The 16700-nt window shown below is 43.0% G+C and overlaps 1 protein-coding gene across 4 annotated transcripts in view; it reads left to right on the top strand.

The window, feature by feature from the left end:
- The first annotated feature begins 10850 nt into the window (after positions 1-10850).
- CDS1 (CDP-diacylglycerol synthase 1) overlaps positions 10851-16700 on the top strand; it is a 70680-nt gene continuing 64830 nt past the window's right edge. For 2 of the 4 annotated variants that reach the window (XM_082463259.1, XM_082463261.1), the window contains exon 1: positions 10853-11545. Coding sequence is in view for 3 of the 4 variants with exons in the window: in XM_082463261.1 (XP_082319387.1) it covers positions 11429-11545 (117 nt within the window). In the remaining variant the exon portion in view is untranslated. Of the gene's footprint in view, positions 11546-16700 lie in introns of all 4 variants that reach the window. The other 2 variants (XM_082463260.1, XM_082463258.1) reach the window with 2 other exon arrangements.

Genomic DNA, 16700 nt, shown 5'->3' on the forward strand with positions numbered 1-16700 from the left:
TTCCCTTTGCCCTGCCTCACTCAATCAACATTTTGCATGTATTCTTTGAGGGAGTCTTTCCAGTCTCTCTGCTCCAGCCCCCACCTATATGCTGTCAATTCCTAAGTCTTTTATCTTCAATCTTTTTTCCTCCACTTATACCACACTCGTACACAATTTCTACTACCTCAATGTTTTACTTCAGAGTATTACTATCATCTCAAAATGTGCATGTCCAAAATAAAATTCTCGGTTCCCACCCACCACTAATTTCCATTGGGGTTAGGGAGGAAGTAGCAGCTTTTTCCAATTTCCCTGCTTTTGGCAAACACGACCATTCTCTTGTCATCCCCAATGTCAAGACCTTGTAGTCATCCTTGACACATCCATTCCTATCATCCTTCATATCCAGTCAATCACCAAAGCACTAAGCCACCGACCAAATACCAGGAAAAGAGAAGTAAAAATCCTTGAAAAACAAAAACAAAACTAACTTACAAAGACACATCTGATAGGAAAACAAAATTAGTTATTATTTAAAATTACCCTCCTGCTCCATACACACACTTCCAACCACCCTTCCCAGGAGGATGAATATTGGTTGGTAATTGGAGTATCTTTTGCTTGTCATCTTCAGGATAAAGGCTTTTGTATATTTGAAATAGTAGGAGTAGGAAGGACAACTGAGACAGCTGGGACAGAGCTAAATTGTACTGTATGAAAAGGAGGAGTGATGAGGGGGTCAAGAGGGTGATGATGGGGAGGTAGAGATGCTGCAAGGGAAGGCTAAGGAGACCACTTCAGCAGCTCGTAGCTGAAGATGAACCGCAGGAGAAAACAGAAGTAGTGCTGACAAACTCTTCCATTAAGAGTGGGACCTGGCTGTACCACTGTGATGGTTAATTTTATGTGTCAGCTTGACTGGGATAAGGAATGCCCAGACAGCTGGTAAAACATTATTTCTTGGTGTGTCTGTGAGAGTGTTTCCAGAAGAGATTAGCATTTGAATCTGTAGACCGAGTAAAGAAGATTGCCCTCACCAATGCGGGTAGCATCATTCAATCCTCTGAAGGCCTAATAGAAAAAAATAGTGGAGGACGAGTGAATTTGTTCTCTTGCTTGAGCTAGGGCATCCATCTTCTCCTACCCTTGGACATCCACACTCCTGGTTCTTGGGCCTTCAGACACAGATGGGGATTTACACCATTGGCTTCCCTGATTCTCAGGCCTTTGGGTTTGTACTGGAACTACAACACACAGCTTCCCTAAGCTTCCAGCTTGCAGACAGCAAATAGACAGTAGGACTTCTCTATCAGACAAAATTCACTTACATTGCCTTGAACAAGAACCATGTGCATGGTTATCAGTTTTCCACAGATTAACTTTCATCCCTACAGAGTTGTAAAATAGCCTCATTGGATCAAAGGCAATTGCTATAGACTCAATGTTTGTGTCCCCCCTCACCCTGCCCAACAAATTCAAATACTGAACCCCTACCTCCAATGTGATGGTATTAGGAGGTGGGGCCTTTGGGAGGTAATTAGAATGAGATGAGGTCACAAGGGTGGAGTCTTTATGAATTGGATTAGTGACCTTATAAGAGTCATGTGAGAGCTGGTTTTCTCTCTCTGCTCTCTACTATGTGAGAATACAAGGAGAAGTCAGCAGTCTACAACATGAAAGAGGGCCCTCACAAGAACTCAACCATGCTGGCACCCTGATCTTGGACGTCCAGCCTCCAAAACTGCAAGAAGTAAACTTCTGTTGTTTACAAGTCACCTGGTCTATGGTATTTTTGTCATGGTGGCCTGATCTGACTAAGACAACAAAGGTGCATCCCTCTTTAGTATCAGATAATCCTCAGCAGGACTGCTAGGTAATGCCTAACGCCTACTGCAAGGACAGCCAGGGACCCTTTTGCTCATTTCTGAAGCTTTGTCAGTTTTTCCTGACATTGCCATATTAACAATTTTCTTGGTGTTTTGAAACACTTATAAACCTCTTTTCTAGTATATGTCAATGATTGCATAGTTTTGAGTAATTTCTTTAATCTATATTTATGCAGAGTGATACTATTCATGCATTCTCTTGACTGGATTGCCAGATGACAAGGTTGTCTAAATTTGCTCTGCAAGTGAGAAAGGAACACTCCCAAACTCATTCTATGAGGCCACCATCACCCTGATACCAAAACCAGACAAAGATACTACAAAAAAAGAAAATTACAGACCAATATCACTGATGAATATAGATGCAAAAATCCTCAACAAAATACTAGCAAACAGAATCCAACAACACATTAAAAGGATCATACACCACGATCAAGTGGGATTTATCCCAGGGATGCAAGGATTCTTCAATATATGCAAATCAACCAATGTGATACACCATATTAACAAATTGAAGAATAAAAACCATATGATCATCTCAATAGATGCAGAAAAAGCTTTTGACAAAATTCAACACCCATTTATGGTAAAAACTCTCCAGAAAGTGGGCATAGAGGGAACCTACCTCAACATAATAAAGGCGATATATGACAAACCCACAGCAAACATCATTCTCAACGGTGAAAAACTGAAAGCATTTCCTCTAAGATCAGGAATGAGACAAGAATGTCCACTCTCACCACTATTATTCAACGTAGTTTTGGAAGTCCTAGCCACGGCAGTCAGAGAAGAAAAAGAAATAAAAGGAATACAAATTGGAAAAGAAGAAGTAAAACTGTCACTGTTTGCAGATGACATGATACTATACATAGAGAATCCTAAAAATGCCACCAGAAAACTACTAGAGCTAATCAATGAATTTGGTAAAGTAGCAGGATACAAAATGAATGCACAGAAATCTCTTGCATTCCTATACACTAATGATGAAAAATCTGAAAGAGAAATGATGGAAACACTCCCATTTACCATTGCAACAAAAAGAATAAAATACCTAGGAATAAACCTTCCTAGGGAGACAAAAGACCTGTATGCAGAAAACTATAAGACACTGATGAAAGAAATTAAAGATGACACAAACAGATGGAGAGATATACCATGTTCTTGGATTGGAAGAACCAATATTGTGAAAATGACTATACTACACAAAGCAATCTACAGATTCAATGCAATCCCTATCAAATTACCAATGGCATTTTTTACAGAACTAGAACAAATCATCTTAAAATTTGTATGGAGACACAAAAGACCCCAAATAGCCAAAGCAGTCTTGAGGGAAAAGAACGGAGCTGGAGGAATCAGACTCCCTGACTTCAGACTATACTACAAAGCTACAGTAATCAAGACAATATGGTACTGGCACAAAAATAGAAACACAGATCAATGGAACAAGATAGAAAGCCCAGAGATAAACCCAGGCACCTATGGTCAACTAATCTATGACAAAGGAGGCAAAGATGTACAATGGAGAAAAGACAGTCTCTTCAATAAGTGGTGCTGGGAAAACTGGACAGCTACATGTAAAAGAATGAAATTAGAATACTTGCTAACACCATACACAAAATTAAACTCAAAATGGATTAGAGACCTAAATGTAAGACCGGACACTATAAAACTCTTAGAGGAAAACATAGGAAGAACACTCTTTGACATAAATCACAGCAAGATCTTTTTTGATCCACCTCCTAGAGTAATGGAAATAAAAACAAAAATAAACAAATGGGACCTAATGAAACTTCAAAGCTTGTGCACAGCAAAGGAAACCATAAACAAAACGAAAAGAGAACCCTCAGAATGGGAGAGAATATTTGCAAACAAATCAACGGACAAAGGATTAATCTCCAAAATATATAATCAGCTCACGCAGCTCAATATTAAAGAAACAAACAACCCAATCCAAAAATGGGCAGAAGACCTAAATAGACATTTCTCCAAAGAAGACATACAGATGGCCAAGAAGCACATGAAAAGTTGCTCAACATCACTAATTATTAGAGAAATGCAAATCAAAACTATAATGAGGTATCACCTCACACCAGTTAGAATGGGTATCATCAGAAAATCTACAAACAACAAATGCTGGAGAGGGTGTGGAGAAAAGGGAACCCTCTTGCACTGTTGGTGGGAATGTAAATTGATACAGCCACTATGGAGAACAATATGGAGGTTCCTTAAAAAACTAAAAATAAAATTACTATATGATCCAGCAATCCCACTACTGGGCATATACCCAGAGAAAACCATAATTCAAAAAGACACATGCACCCCAATGTTCATTGCAGCACTATTTACAATAGCCAGGTCATGGAAGCAACCTAAATGCCCATCGACAGACGAATGGATAAAGAAGAAGTGGTACATATATACAATGGAATATTACTCAGCCATAAAAAGGAACGAAACTGAGTCATTTGTGGAGACGTGGATGGATCTAGAGACTGTCATACAGAGTGAAGTAAGTCAAAAAGAGAAAAGCAAATATCGTATATTAATGCATGTATGTATGTAGAAAAATGGTACAGATGAACCGGTTTACAGGGCAGAAGTTGAGACGCAGATGTAGAGAACAAACGTATGGACACCAAGGGGGGAAAACCTTGGTGGGGTGGGGATGGTGGTGTGCTGAATTGGGCGATTGAGATTGACATGTATACACTGATGTGTATAAAATTGATGACTGATGAAAAAATAAATAAATAAATAAATAAATTTGCTCTGCAAGTAAGCTAATTGCAAGTTTTGCCTTATAAAAATCTCAGTGTCCTTGCACTGGACTTTGAAATCAATAAAATATTTTCATTGCACCACTAATTCCTCCTCAAACATACTGGAAATAACTTGGCAGAACCAGTTAGTAAGTCATTTTGGCATTTGTTCCTAAACACAGCAGTACAGTATTTACCGTCTGAGTGGTATGTTGCTGAAGCCAGGTTTGTTGAGAAAAAAACACACACTGCAGTATTAGGTCCTTCTTAAGCATATTAGGTTAACAACCCCTTCTGGTCCACCCAAAGATACTCTAATCGATTTCCTGCTTTAGGCTCTTCCCAACTGCCTGGGGGGCACAGTGAAGGCCATAGCCCCTTCCCACTCCCATACATCAACCCATACCAGTTAAATGCAGAAAATGCATCAGATACTAAATCATCAAGGCACAAATTATTGTTGTTAAGAGGATGGATGAGATTGATTTAGTCTCCATAATAATTTAGGATATTAATATTAATTCGGGGAGGAAGTCAATTAAATCTCTTAATATATGATAAATATATTTTTTCTAAATCAAACTCTGAGAAAAGAGGGGCAACAGACAATAGGCATTACTAGAAATACATCTAATTTTAAAAGCCTTTTGTAATATGCAGGAATAAAATAGATTCACTACTGAAAAAATCTTTTAAACATTCTTGCTGATATTTTCCAAACCAAAAATTAGGCTTCATAAAGTCTAGCAAAATGTGTCTTTTGTTTTTGTTTTTTGCTATGAGAATATAAAGACATGGGAAAGTTTTGTAGATTTTTTAAAACCATTATCATACATGGTTATATATTTAATAAATACACTTACTGAAAAAAAAATACATATAATTGGGACGATCTGGAAAAATCCAAGATGTGTAATCTTCCTGACCAACGATAGTCAGTCTTTAAAGTGCTGTGCTTCATTGACTCAAACCATCATCTAAAAAACTCACCATTATTTTATGTACTGCTAAGAAAAATTAAATGGCCAATTAAAATATAAAACAATGTTTTCTTATTATTCTTATCAACTGTAAGACACACTATGATTTCAGAGAGGTTAAAATGTAAATTAAAAAGGGTGTCTTAAAAAAAAAAAAAAGGGTGTCTTAGAAGAGATATGGTATTTGATATGGCTTCAACAGATATGAATCGTATAGCTTTTATTTCTCTGATCAGTAAGGCTTTTTTCACAAAGAGATCTTATGGTTATTATTGCATCTTATAAGGAAATGATTCCATTGTAAAAGTATAAGTACACAAGAGTTTGTAAAATAAAACAGAAGTGGGAAAGGTCAGCTATGGCAACGGTGGCACCCAGTGGCTGGCGCCCTCACAGTGATGGTGCAATCTGTGGTGGTCAGTGCCAGTGGGTCTAGCAATGTGGGCCCTAGTTGGCTGGTATGGGTATGGCTTTGACTATGGTCCTTGCTGCTGCTGGGCATCCTTTGTTTCTACCAGTTTTCTATGCTGGGTCCTCCAGCTTTCCAAAGAGTTCTGTGACCTTCTTATTAACCTTTCAATAAATTCTTTGCCTAAGTCAGCCAGAATTGCATCTAAGAACCTTGACTGATGATACTTCTGGATTTCAGCTGTTTGTTGAACAGAGATAATTGATATAATTTGAAGCAAATCAGTGATTTAGCTCTTCTAAGGACAGTTACCAATCTCTTCCACTTCTCTAAATGGCCATCTCCAAAAAAGATATAAATCCAGCCATATTCAACATTTAAAAAATAGTTGAATCATGCAGTATCAAAAGCACACATACACCCATTCTTTTAAAATATAACTCACAGAGTTATAGAAGGAATAGGGACTTCCCTGGTGGCGCAGTGGTTAAGAATCCACCTGCCAATGCAGGGGACACGGGTCCAAGCCCTGGCCAGGAATGATCCCACATGGCGCAGAGCAACTAAGCCCACAACTACTGAGCCTGTGCTCTAGAGCCCACAAGCCACAACTACTGAGCCTGCATGCCTAGAGACTGTGCTCTGCAACAAGAGAAGCCACTACAATGCGAAGCCCACACACTGCAACGAAGAGTAGCCCCTGCTCCCTGCAACTAGAGAAAGCCCGTGCACAGCAACGAAGACCCAATGCAGCCAAAAATAAATAAATTAATTAAAAAATAAGGAATATACTACCTATTTTACAAAGGAATTAAATCACCAAAATATAATTTGCTCAGATTTACTATGATTCAGTGGAGAAGCTGCAGTCATCATACATATGCAAACTACATGGTAGTAAATTGATTATAGTTAATAATAGGAAACGCCAATTTCATTAATCTTACTACTGCTGAAGGATAAAGCAAAAATTAATTAATTTGATAGGCCGATGATTTCTTTGCAATTATTTGCCAAGTTGCCCTACCTCATTTCATAATTTCTATGCACCTTACCAAAGCAACGTCAGCATATCCCTTTTTCTTCAGAGTCTTCTGGGGTGTTGCAGCTTTAGTGAGTTTAGAAGTTGAATATTGCTCTCCTTGAGACATGGCAGCTTTTAATAATATATTGATAAATGGTAATAATAGGTAACACCTGTATAGTGCTTCACTAGGACCAAGCATTGTTCTAAGTACTTTACGTATATTAACCAATTCAATCTTCATAAGAATTCTGGGAGGAAAATAGTATCACCCTTATCCTCATTTTATACATGAGCACACTGAGGTACAGAAGGGTTAAGTTACCTGCCTGGTGACGCGGGCCAGTAGGTGGCAGAGCTGGGACTTGAACTCAGGCAGGTTTGCTGATGAATTCCTGTGCTTAATTGTTATAACAAGTTGCCCTCTCTTAGAATTTACTTGTTTTTGCTACTACTTACTTGCAGTACATAGTGAACCTGGCAGAATTTAAAATACAAAAACCTAGGTTTCAATTCCAAATTTCCTTGGCAAACCTGGGTAGTTTACACGCTGAACCTCCTATTTTCCTCCTTGTTAAATAAGAATAATAATACTTGTCTTGCCTACTTCATAGGTTGTTGACTAGAATCAATAAAATCATGTGAAAATGCTTTTTAAAGTGTTACGTAAAGAGTTATTACTTAAACTTTGGGCACGTCAGTTAGGATGTACCTTCAGCTGTGTGTGATGAAATGTTCCATAAAGTTAATTGGGTCACAGCTAGAAGATGGCGGAGCTATGACTTGAAACCAGGGTCGCCCGTATATAAAACCGTGCTTCCTACTATATCCCTGTACTTGCTCCTCTGATAGTCAGATGTAATTGATGGTACACTGTTGTTTTCCTGTGCAGTTTCATTGAAAATAAGAATGTAAACATAAATTGTCCTTCAATAATTTACCACAGAATGTTTCTCTGGTTGGCCTAAATCATAAATTTCTATCTCTGACTTACAGATGGAACTGATGGAGGGCAACAGAGGAAGATAGGTCAAGCGACAAAAACTATAATGCAGGTGTCCAAGCAACCAGAAACGCTTGGCTGAGGAAGATTTCTTCTTTCCCTGGCAGGCTGGGGACATTCCAGTTGAGCGCCTTTGAGCCTCTGATGTGGAAAGCAGTTCAAATCCCCACACAAGAGGGGAATGTTTATCAGTCCGGGAACATTTTGAGGGTCCTCAGGGAAGAGGGTGATAAGGGGTCTCTCCATCTCATAAGCTTACTACTTTGGGCAAAGTCCCTCCATCTTTGGGCAAAAGCGGAGGTAAAAAGAAAAATCTAATAAAAATCATATAAATAGGACTCTCTCTTTCCTCTTTAGCAAATGCCTCGATAAGAGTTATAAATCATTTCAATATCACTAAAGTAGAAAATCTATAAATCAACCAAGAAATGTTGGCCGAGTGTCTCCCGTGATTAGCCTATGCATGTGCTTTGAGTTTACATGATGCCCTTTAGCAGATTAAATTCTTATAAACCTAACAGGTGAGGCCTTAGAAACCATTACGTGCCAGGTTTTGTGTCATCGAACATAAATGTAATAAGCTTTGAGAACGTAAGCTCTCTGAATGAAGAAAAATGAAAGATAAAAATGAAAAAGAAAAGAAGAACGTTAAAAAAGTTTGAGACTATAGGGCTCAGTAAGGCCAGTTCTGGTTGACTATATCATAATATACCCTAAGTAAAATGCACCAGTCGTTACTATAACCCCCTTTTAATACATCTTAAAATCAATCTTTCTCCTTTTCACATAAAGTGAAAAACAAAGACACGTGAGTACCTTTCTAAGGCTAATATAGACCTTTTTAGTTAAAAAAAAATTACAAATACTATATATCTTTCCCTGGTTATGCTATACCTCTGCCATTCATTCATTTCTTCGTTCATTTCTTCAACAAAAGTGTTGACTGTATGAGAGTGGGGGCCAGCCCTGTGGCAAGGGATTGGGCTGTGAAGATGAATAAACAGTGGTTCCTTCTGTCTGGGTTCAGTGTAATCACTCAACGAGTGGCAATAACTATAATGAAGGCAGAAAGAAATGACCATTTCCGCTGAAATACAGAGCTTAAAGAAGAGTGAGATAAAGTAGTAAACCACTCTAGTCTGGCAGTCTCTGCCCTGGTCCCACATTTCCTGGGTCAGGGAATACTATTTCTCCTGGCGTGCACTCCTGTCCTCTGTTGTTCCCTCCTGCCACTTTTCTCATTACCACTTTTTCCCCTGCAGCAAAGGGAGAAGAAAGTCAAAGGAGCTATTGGGTTTACTAGGGGAAGGGGAAGGAGGAAACCATTCAGGTGCAATGCTAGGTCCCCTTTTCTTGAGGCATGGGAGAAAGGAAGGACTGGGGTCTGATAAAGGGAGGCTTTAGTTGCAGAATCATGTGTAAGCTAGAAGGGACCACAGAGGCCATCCTCCTTACTATCCACTTTATAGTTGGGGACATTGAGGCTTAATGACTTATCCAAGGCCACACCCAGTTAGTGGCATTGGTGGAACTAGGACCCAGGTGGGAAACTCCACCACTGCCTTCAGCAGTCTCTTCAACCTTATGTTCCTGACCATCAGGCAGCGTTTCATCTCTGGTTCTCCAAAGAAATGAAGAACAATTGATTAAACTAGTCACCCCATAGTCTTCTATTCCTTAAGGAAAACCACACCATGACTGTGACTCAAAGGACTTATTTTCATATCTTTTGTCATTTTTATTACTCTTCCCATAAGACTGACTGATTTTTCTCTCTATCCCTTTGAAAATATGGCGACGTACTCTGAACTCAGAGCTTTAAAGATTTGTTTGAAGTAAAATAATGTCTTTGTGCTCTGCTTTTCAATGCATCCTACTTTGACTTTCTGTTTTTGCTTGTTATTCAATTTTCGGAACAACCTTACTTATTTTCAGGGTGTCAGTAATGACCTGAAGAAATTTCTCCTGTTGATTTATTTCTATAGGGGTGCTTTCCTGAACGTTGTCCTGTTTGTGTGACGGCCTCTCTCCTCCCCCCGCCCCCCATTTGTCAGCTTGTCAGTAATGACCAGGTGGTACATACATGTCAAGACAACTAATCACCTTCTAACAGGATTTGGAACAGAATTAATGCGGATCTTGTGTCCTTCCTGTTCCAACTTTAGCAGCCCAAGGTCCATGACTGCTTAGAGATTAGCTGGTTGGCAACTGCACCCCGTGGCACCTCAGGGTCCTGGTTCTCTCTTCAGGCCCTAGGCAGTGAATTTTGAGAGATTTCAATACTCGAGCTCCTTGGAGACAGAGTTTGGGTATGTGGTTGAAACTGGCCAACCCGGGACGCCCAGTGAGGCAAAGGCATCTCCTATTTTGCAAGCGATGCCACTGGGTCACAATGCCGCGAAGTCGTCGAGTTCCTCCTGCCAGACAAGTTTCTGCTTCTGGACGCCTCTAAACCTCCGACACTCCGCGGTGTATCAAGCTTCGGCGGGCGCGGAGCCGTTCGAAGGGGTAGTGCTGAGTGCTGTCAATACTGACCAGGCGTCTTCGAGTAGTTCTTTCAGCCCTCCCAGTTGCTCCGTGACGAGTCCACAAGTTCTCACGCCTCACTTCCAAGCAAGCTGCTCATCCCTCCTCCACCTCCCTGCTCCTCACCTTTGTTCCAGCCCGCACATTTTCTCAACGCTGCCACCTGTGTGCTCCCAGAGACCCGGGCGGAGCCTCGGTCCGGACCCATGACGTCACCCCTCTGCGATGGAGGCGGGGCTGTGGGAACCGCAGTGCAGCGCAGAGGGGCGGGGCGGGGTGGGGCTTGCGGCGCGTGACCTGGCTGCGGGAGGCAGCAACCGGGAGAAAGGTGTAGGGGGGCCGGGACCTGCCGACTCCTGAGTCCGGGGGCGGGGCGGGGCGGGGAGTGGCAGGGCCCTGGCGGCTGGCGCCCGGTGAAGCGCTAAAGCGGGTCACGCTTCCTCCTTCCCTCCCCGTCCTTTCTTCTCCTCCCACCTGGGCCTCTGCGTGGGGACGCGCACCTGGCAACCGGCGGCCGCGCTCCGCCGCGCCCCCACCTTCTCCGCTCTGGCCGGGCGCCCCGAGCCTGCCCTGCACCCCGAGCCCGCCCCCGGCGCCCGCCCCTCGCCTCTCGGCCGGCCCCGCGCTCGCTGGGGGCGGCCTCGAGCGCTCGCTCGTTGATGCCGTTTTGGGGGTGACCCGGCGCAGCGGAGGCGGCGGCGGCGCCTCCACGGTGGGGGCGTGTTAGTGGCCGCGGCTTTGCGGGACGTCGGGTGTGTAGCTGCGGGGCGGCAGGGCGGCCAGCCGGCGAGACCGCGCGTGCAGCTCGGGTTTCGGGACGCTGGAGGAGAGCGCCCCGGCCGCGCGGGAGCGGGACATGTGGGAGCTCAGGCACCGGGGAGGCTGCCCCGGCCCCGGGGGAGCGGTGGCGCCGCCACCCCGCGAGGGAGAGGCGGCCGGCGGCGACCACGAAACCGAGAGCACCAGTGACAAAGTAAGTAGAGGCGCGCACCCGCGCCCCGGCTGCGTCCTGGTTGGGGCCGGGACACCTGGGAGGGAGGGTGGGGCCCCACGGAATGTCAGATGAAGTTGCGGGCTGCGCCCCCCTCCCGGCATGGCTTTGTTTCCTTCTTCCTCACGTGGGACTCGGACCCCAGCGATGGTGCGTTTCCCAGGATGACCTCGACCGCTGCCAGGGTAGCTGGATGATTCAACTTGACTCTAATTTAGTTTCTGCCCATTCGAGTCCCCCTCCCCGGGGTCTGCGGCCGACGCTAGAATCGGGATGGAGCCTGCCTCCCTAAGAGCTGCAGCTTTCTAGTAGCTGCCACCTCACACCTCTTCTCGGGAGAGGAACACAGTTAGTAAGGACTAAACTTAAGTCATGCACCTTCGCTTCTAACATGCCATTGGATCCTGACGCTGGAGGCTTGGCTTCTCGCGCTCCCCCATCAGCACTTTCGTTTCCTCTATCCTTTTTCAGTATAATAGATTTTGGAGGTTTGAGAGGCTCCTACACGTGACCCAGTTGTGACCCTCCACGGCCGACAGTGCAGCAGTAGATTTCATTTTACCTGACACGTTAATTCATGAGGACTTTTAAAATTCCCATTTCTGTAGATTGCCTTTGCTTCACATTTAAGAATAAGTAGATGTAATGCCACTATTCTTTTTAAAGGTAGAAGAAAGTCAAAGTTCAGCTTATTTGGTAATAAGTTTAGGAAACTGGGCCAGGCAATAGATTGTTTTATAAAATCTTCTGTTTATAAAATTCCATTTTATCTTAGAAACTCAAAGCACTTAAGCTATTCCTAGAAGCATTCTTTTTTGGAAGCAGGTATTGCAGTTTGAATTACAGAAGGGAAGTAGATTGCTCAAGGTCAAGTCAGTGGCCTTTTGGAACTAGAAACTGTTCTCTGATTCCCTTTTTTCTGGTTTGCACTGTTGCTGAGACTCACTCACAGTTCTGATTTGGGGAAGATTCCACCTGGAACTTGATGTTGATGAACTTGAGGTAACCCCTTATAAAGCTCTGGCAGGAACATATCCGACAACATCATGAAATAATAAATTTAACAGTGATTTTAGGCATGAAACTTTAGAATCAATGGGAAGACAGATCCTTTTTTTCCCCCCTACCCTTGATAGGCAGGTGGAATAAAATGAGTCTGTGATAGAACATATGTATCAAGGAATTATACAAAGTGTAACAGTTTCTAGCTTCTGAAGGTTGATGTTACAAAGCTAAAAAGAGTGGGCAAAGAATAGTTTTTGTGAAGACTGCCTTGGAAACTAGACCAAAAATAGAATTAATTAGGTTGGGGTTTGTTTTGTTTTAGCACTGATATAGTTTAGAATCAAGGAAATACCAGCTTCCCCATGTTCACTTCCTTAACTGGAACAAGCTTTTAATAAGAAAAACATGTTCAAGGAAGCCATCCATAAAATAACTTTTGAATTAATTAGTTTCTTAACACCCTAATATATTTAAAATGGAAACTACTTCTCTGGTTTGATTTGACTCATTAGAACTGTTGTCTCTAGCTATCTGTGAGTGGGTTACCTCACTGCATATTTATTTATTTATTTATAAATGCCACACTATTGGTTTTCATTAATACATACCCAGCGGGATTTTGTTTTCTGAGAGTAGGTGTTGCCATGTGTAACCTGTTCTGTTAAGATTTCTTAGACAAGGATGAGCATTTTCTAAACCATATCTAAAATATTGCATACTTTTAGAGTTTATTGCAAGGAACTTTTGACTTGGCAAGCTTTGTGTCACTGAACTCTATCCTCTGTATGTCCTTTCTTATCAGGGTGTATATTTGAATGCACCTGTATTTCCAGGTCAAGGGCCATTATAAAGTCAGTTTGCACATCGGAGGCTGGTTAATATTTGGTCCATTGAAATTCTTTTAAGTGCCTTCTCCATTCAAGTTGCAGTAAAGGCAAAACTCTTATGGAATTAATGAAAGAAGCACAGGAAGTGTGTTATATTCTGCTGTTATGGTACACTCCCGTGCCATTTTGTAGTCTTTTTTTATAACGGCGTTATTAACATGACCTTCTCATTGTTCAGGACCTGGAGACATAGTGAGAGAAAGTTCTGTGGTCCAGAGCATTAACACGTGAAAAGGTGCTTCTTACCTGCAGGGGAATGTTCCCAGTTGCTAAATGCTGCAGTAATACTTGAAAGATAACAAGACCACTTCTTCAAGGAACCCCCCAGGAGATATATATGAGATAGATTTAATATAAGTCTGAACAAGGCTTATTGTTAGCAAAGAGGGCATAGCTGGATGCTATATGGAGATAACAGGAAAGGCTTTAAGAGGAGGTGAGGGTTTGAGCCTTGGAATTAAAAGATGCCTGGGGACTCACCAGGTGGACAAGTGTTAGGGAAGGGCATTCTAGGCAAAGGGCATGTGGAACTGTTTCATAAATCAGCATTCTAGGCACAGGGAACTGAGCTTAGTTTTATAATCCTGGAGCATAAACTGTATGTGTTTGTGAGGAGGGGTTGAGAGTTTCAGAGTCTTGTGAAGGAGGTTAGGCTTTCTTCCATGGACTCCTGGAAGCCACTGGAAAGTTTTTGCAGAGGCATTAGCCTGTCATTCTAGCAGCACTCTGGAGAAAGTGTTGGGAGGGGGAGAGACCTGCCACAAAGAAACCAGATAGGAGTATATTGCAAATGCTATGTATATGAAATAATGAGGGCATGTACTAAGTCTAGTAGGAGCTGGGGAGTAGGGGTTGAGAGAGAGGAAGCGTATATTAGATAATGGTGATGGGACCTAGACAAGGGTGATCAGGGTAAGACTAATAAAAGAAGAGCCTGCTGGGAGACACATTTTGATGCACAACTTAAGAGACTTAGGAAAGAAGCAAAAATGATTGGGCAGTTTTGCAGGGTTTTTCAGGTTATGAGCGAGATGGGTGAGTTGGGTGGGGCAGGAATGGCATTCTCTAAAACAGAGAAGTGGTTCAAGGTGGTGTTGGGAACTGAAATGAACGGTCAGGTGTGGAGACCTTTGAGTAGGATAGAGAGGGCAGAGAACTGAAGACAGAGCCTTGGGAGGTGCCCATGTTTAGAGTAGGGTTGGAGATGTAAGAAGGTGCCAAGATAATGAGGTCCTGGGAGCTAAAGGAGGAGGAATTGCTTAGAGGATATCATCACTAGTATTTAGGAATGAGGAAGGGGCAGAGAACGTGGAATTTAGCAAAAGATCTTTTATTTTTTTATAATACTAATTCATTTAATTTCCCTCTCAATTTCTTTCTTTCTTTATTTTTATTTATGGCTGCACTGGGTCTTTGTCGCTGTGCGCGGGCTTTCTGCAGTTGCGGTGAGTGGGGGCTATTCTTTCATTGCGGTGCGCAAGCTTCTCATTGCGGTGGCTTCTCTTGTTGCAGAGCACGGGCTCTAGGCGCGCAGGGTTCAGTAGTTGCAGCATGCGGGCTCAGTAGTTGTGGTGCACGGGCTTAGTTGCTCCGTGGCACGTGGGGTCTTCCCGGACCAGGGATCGAACCCGTGTCCCCTGCATTGGCAGGCGGATTCTTAACCACTGTGCCACCAGGGAAGTCCCAGCAAAAGATCTTAAGAGAAGCCACATTTTAGGCCGAGGAATGTGAGACGTAAAATATTGGTAGTAATTGTAGGAAGTGCCGGTGGAAGGGAGTACAGAATAGCAGTTAGAGTGGACCTGGAGGATCAAGTGAAAATTTCCTTTTTCAAAGAAGGGAAGGTAGGTATTTATATAAAGAAGTCAGTGGACTTCTGGTGGTGCAGTGGTTAAGAATCCGCCTGCAAATGCAGGGGACACGGGTTTGAGCCCTGGTCCGGGAAGAACACACATGCTGCAGAGCATCTAAGCCCAAGAGCCACAACTACTGAGCCTGTGCTCTAGAGCCCGCGAGCCACAACTGCTGAGCCCGTGTGCCACAACTACTGAAGCCCGCGTGCCTAGAGCCCGTGCTCCACAACAAAGACAAGCCACCGCAATGAGAAGCTCGTGCACCTCAACTAGAGAAGGCCCGTGTGCAGCAACGAAGACCCAACGCAGCCAAAGATAAAGAAAGAAAGAGAGAGAGGGAGGGAGGGAGAGAGGGAGGAAGAAAGGAGGAAGGAAGGGAGGGAGGGAGGAAGGAAGGAAGGAGGAAAGAAAGAAAGAAGGAAAGGAAGGAAGGAAGGAAGGAAAAAGGAAGGAAGGAAGAAAGAAAAGTCAAATGGGAGCACAGATGCTGATGAGGGTGGGCAGTCCCTAGGGAAAAGAAAGTAGACATGGTGTGGAGAGTACAGGTGGTTGGAGTATTCAAGGAAAGGAAAGAAGGAATCGAGGTTAGATACAGAAACATTTTGAAAAGCAGAAGAGGAGAGATCAGTGTTTGACGCTTTAAATTTGCCCAGTTAAGTAGGGTCTGAGAACCACAGAGCTTCAAGAGATCTTAGGAACAATTTAGTTCAACCATACATATATGTGTGTGTGTGTGTGTGTGTGTGTGTGTGTATTTTTAAATAATAAACTTGCCCTAGACTGTGTTTGTTATTGCCCGAAATGACCTCAAGCGGGTAGCAGAGCTGGAACTAGATCTCATTTCTGACTGGGACACCTTTGGAATGTCATTTTAGAGAGTGTGATGTAAGATGACCAAGAGGGAACTGGCAGAATTATCAAACTCAGTGAAGATTCAGTTGAACTAAAATAACACAAATTTGTTGTGTATTGAATTAGCATAGTTCTTCACTCAGTAGCAGTAGTAGTCATAATAGTTGATGCTTGTAGAGTGATTTAGAGAAAACAGTACTTTTACATCTTTCTTTTTTTGTTCCTCAGCTATATGGGTTAGGAATATTTCCCATTTAATAGCTGAGAATAAGAAAGGCACTGGGAGTGACTGTGGTCGGGAATGCCAGGACAAGGATGCCAGAGGAGTGAGTGAGCCAGGGGGGCCAGGATTGAACACAGTTAGGGTAGGCAAGAAAGTGGACGGAAGCTCAAAGAGGGCTGTTGAAGCTCTGGATGGATTGAGAGAGACTGAGCAGTTGAAGTGAAGCCTAGACCTAATTGACTGGACCGGAAGTGGGAGAGAAGGGGGTGCACAGGGAAGCCACGGCCAGTACGGGGAGCACCGGTGGAACAGTGCAC

The sequence above is a fragment of the Balaenoptera physalus genome (genome assembly GCF_965194825.1).
Source record: "Balaenoptera physalus genome assembly, chromosome: 5".
Taxonomy (NCBI): Eukaryota; Metazoa; Chordata; class Mammalia; order Artiodactyla; family Balaenopteridae; genus Balaenoptera; species Balaenoptera physalus.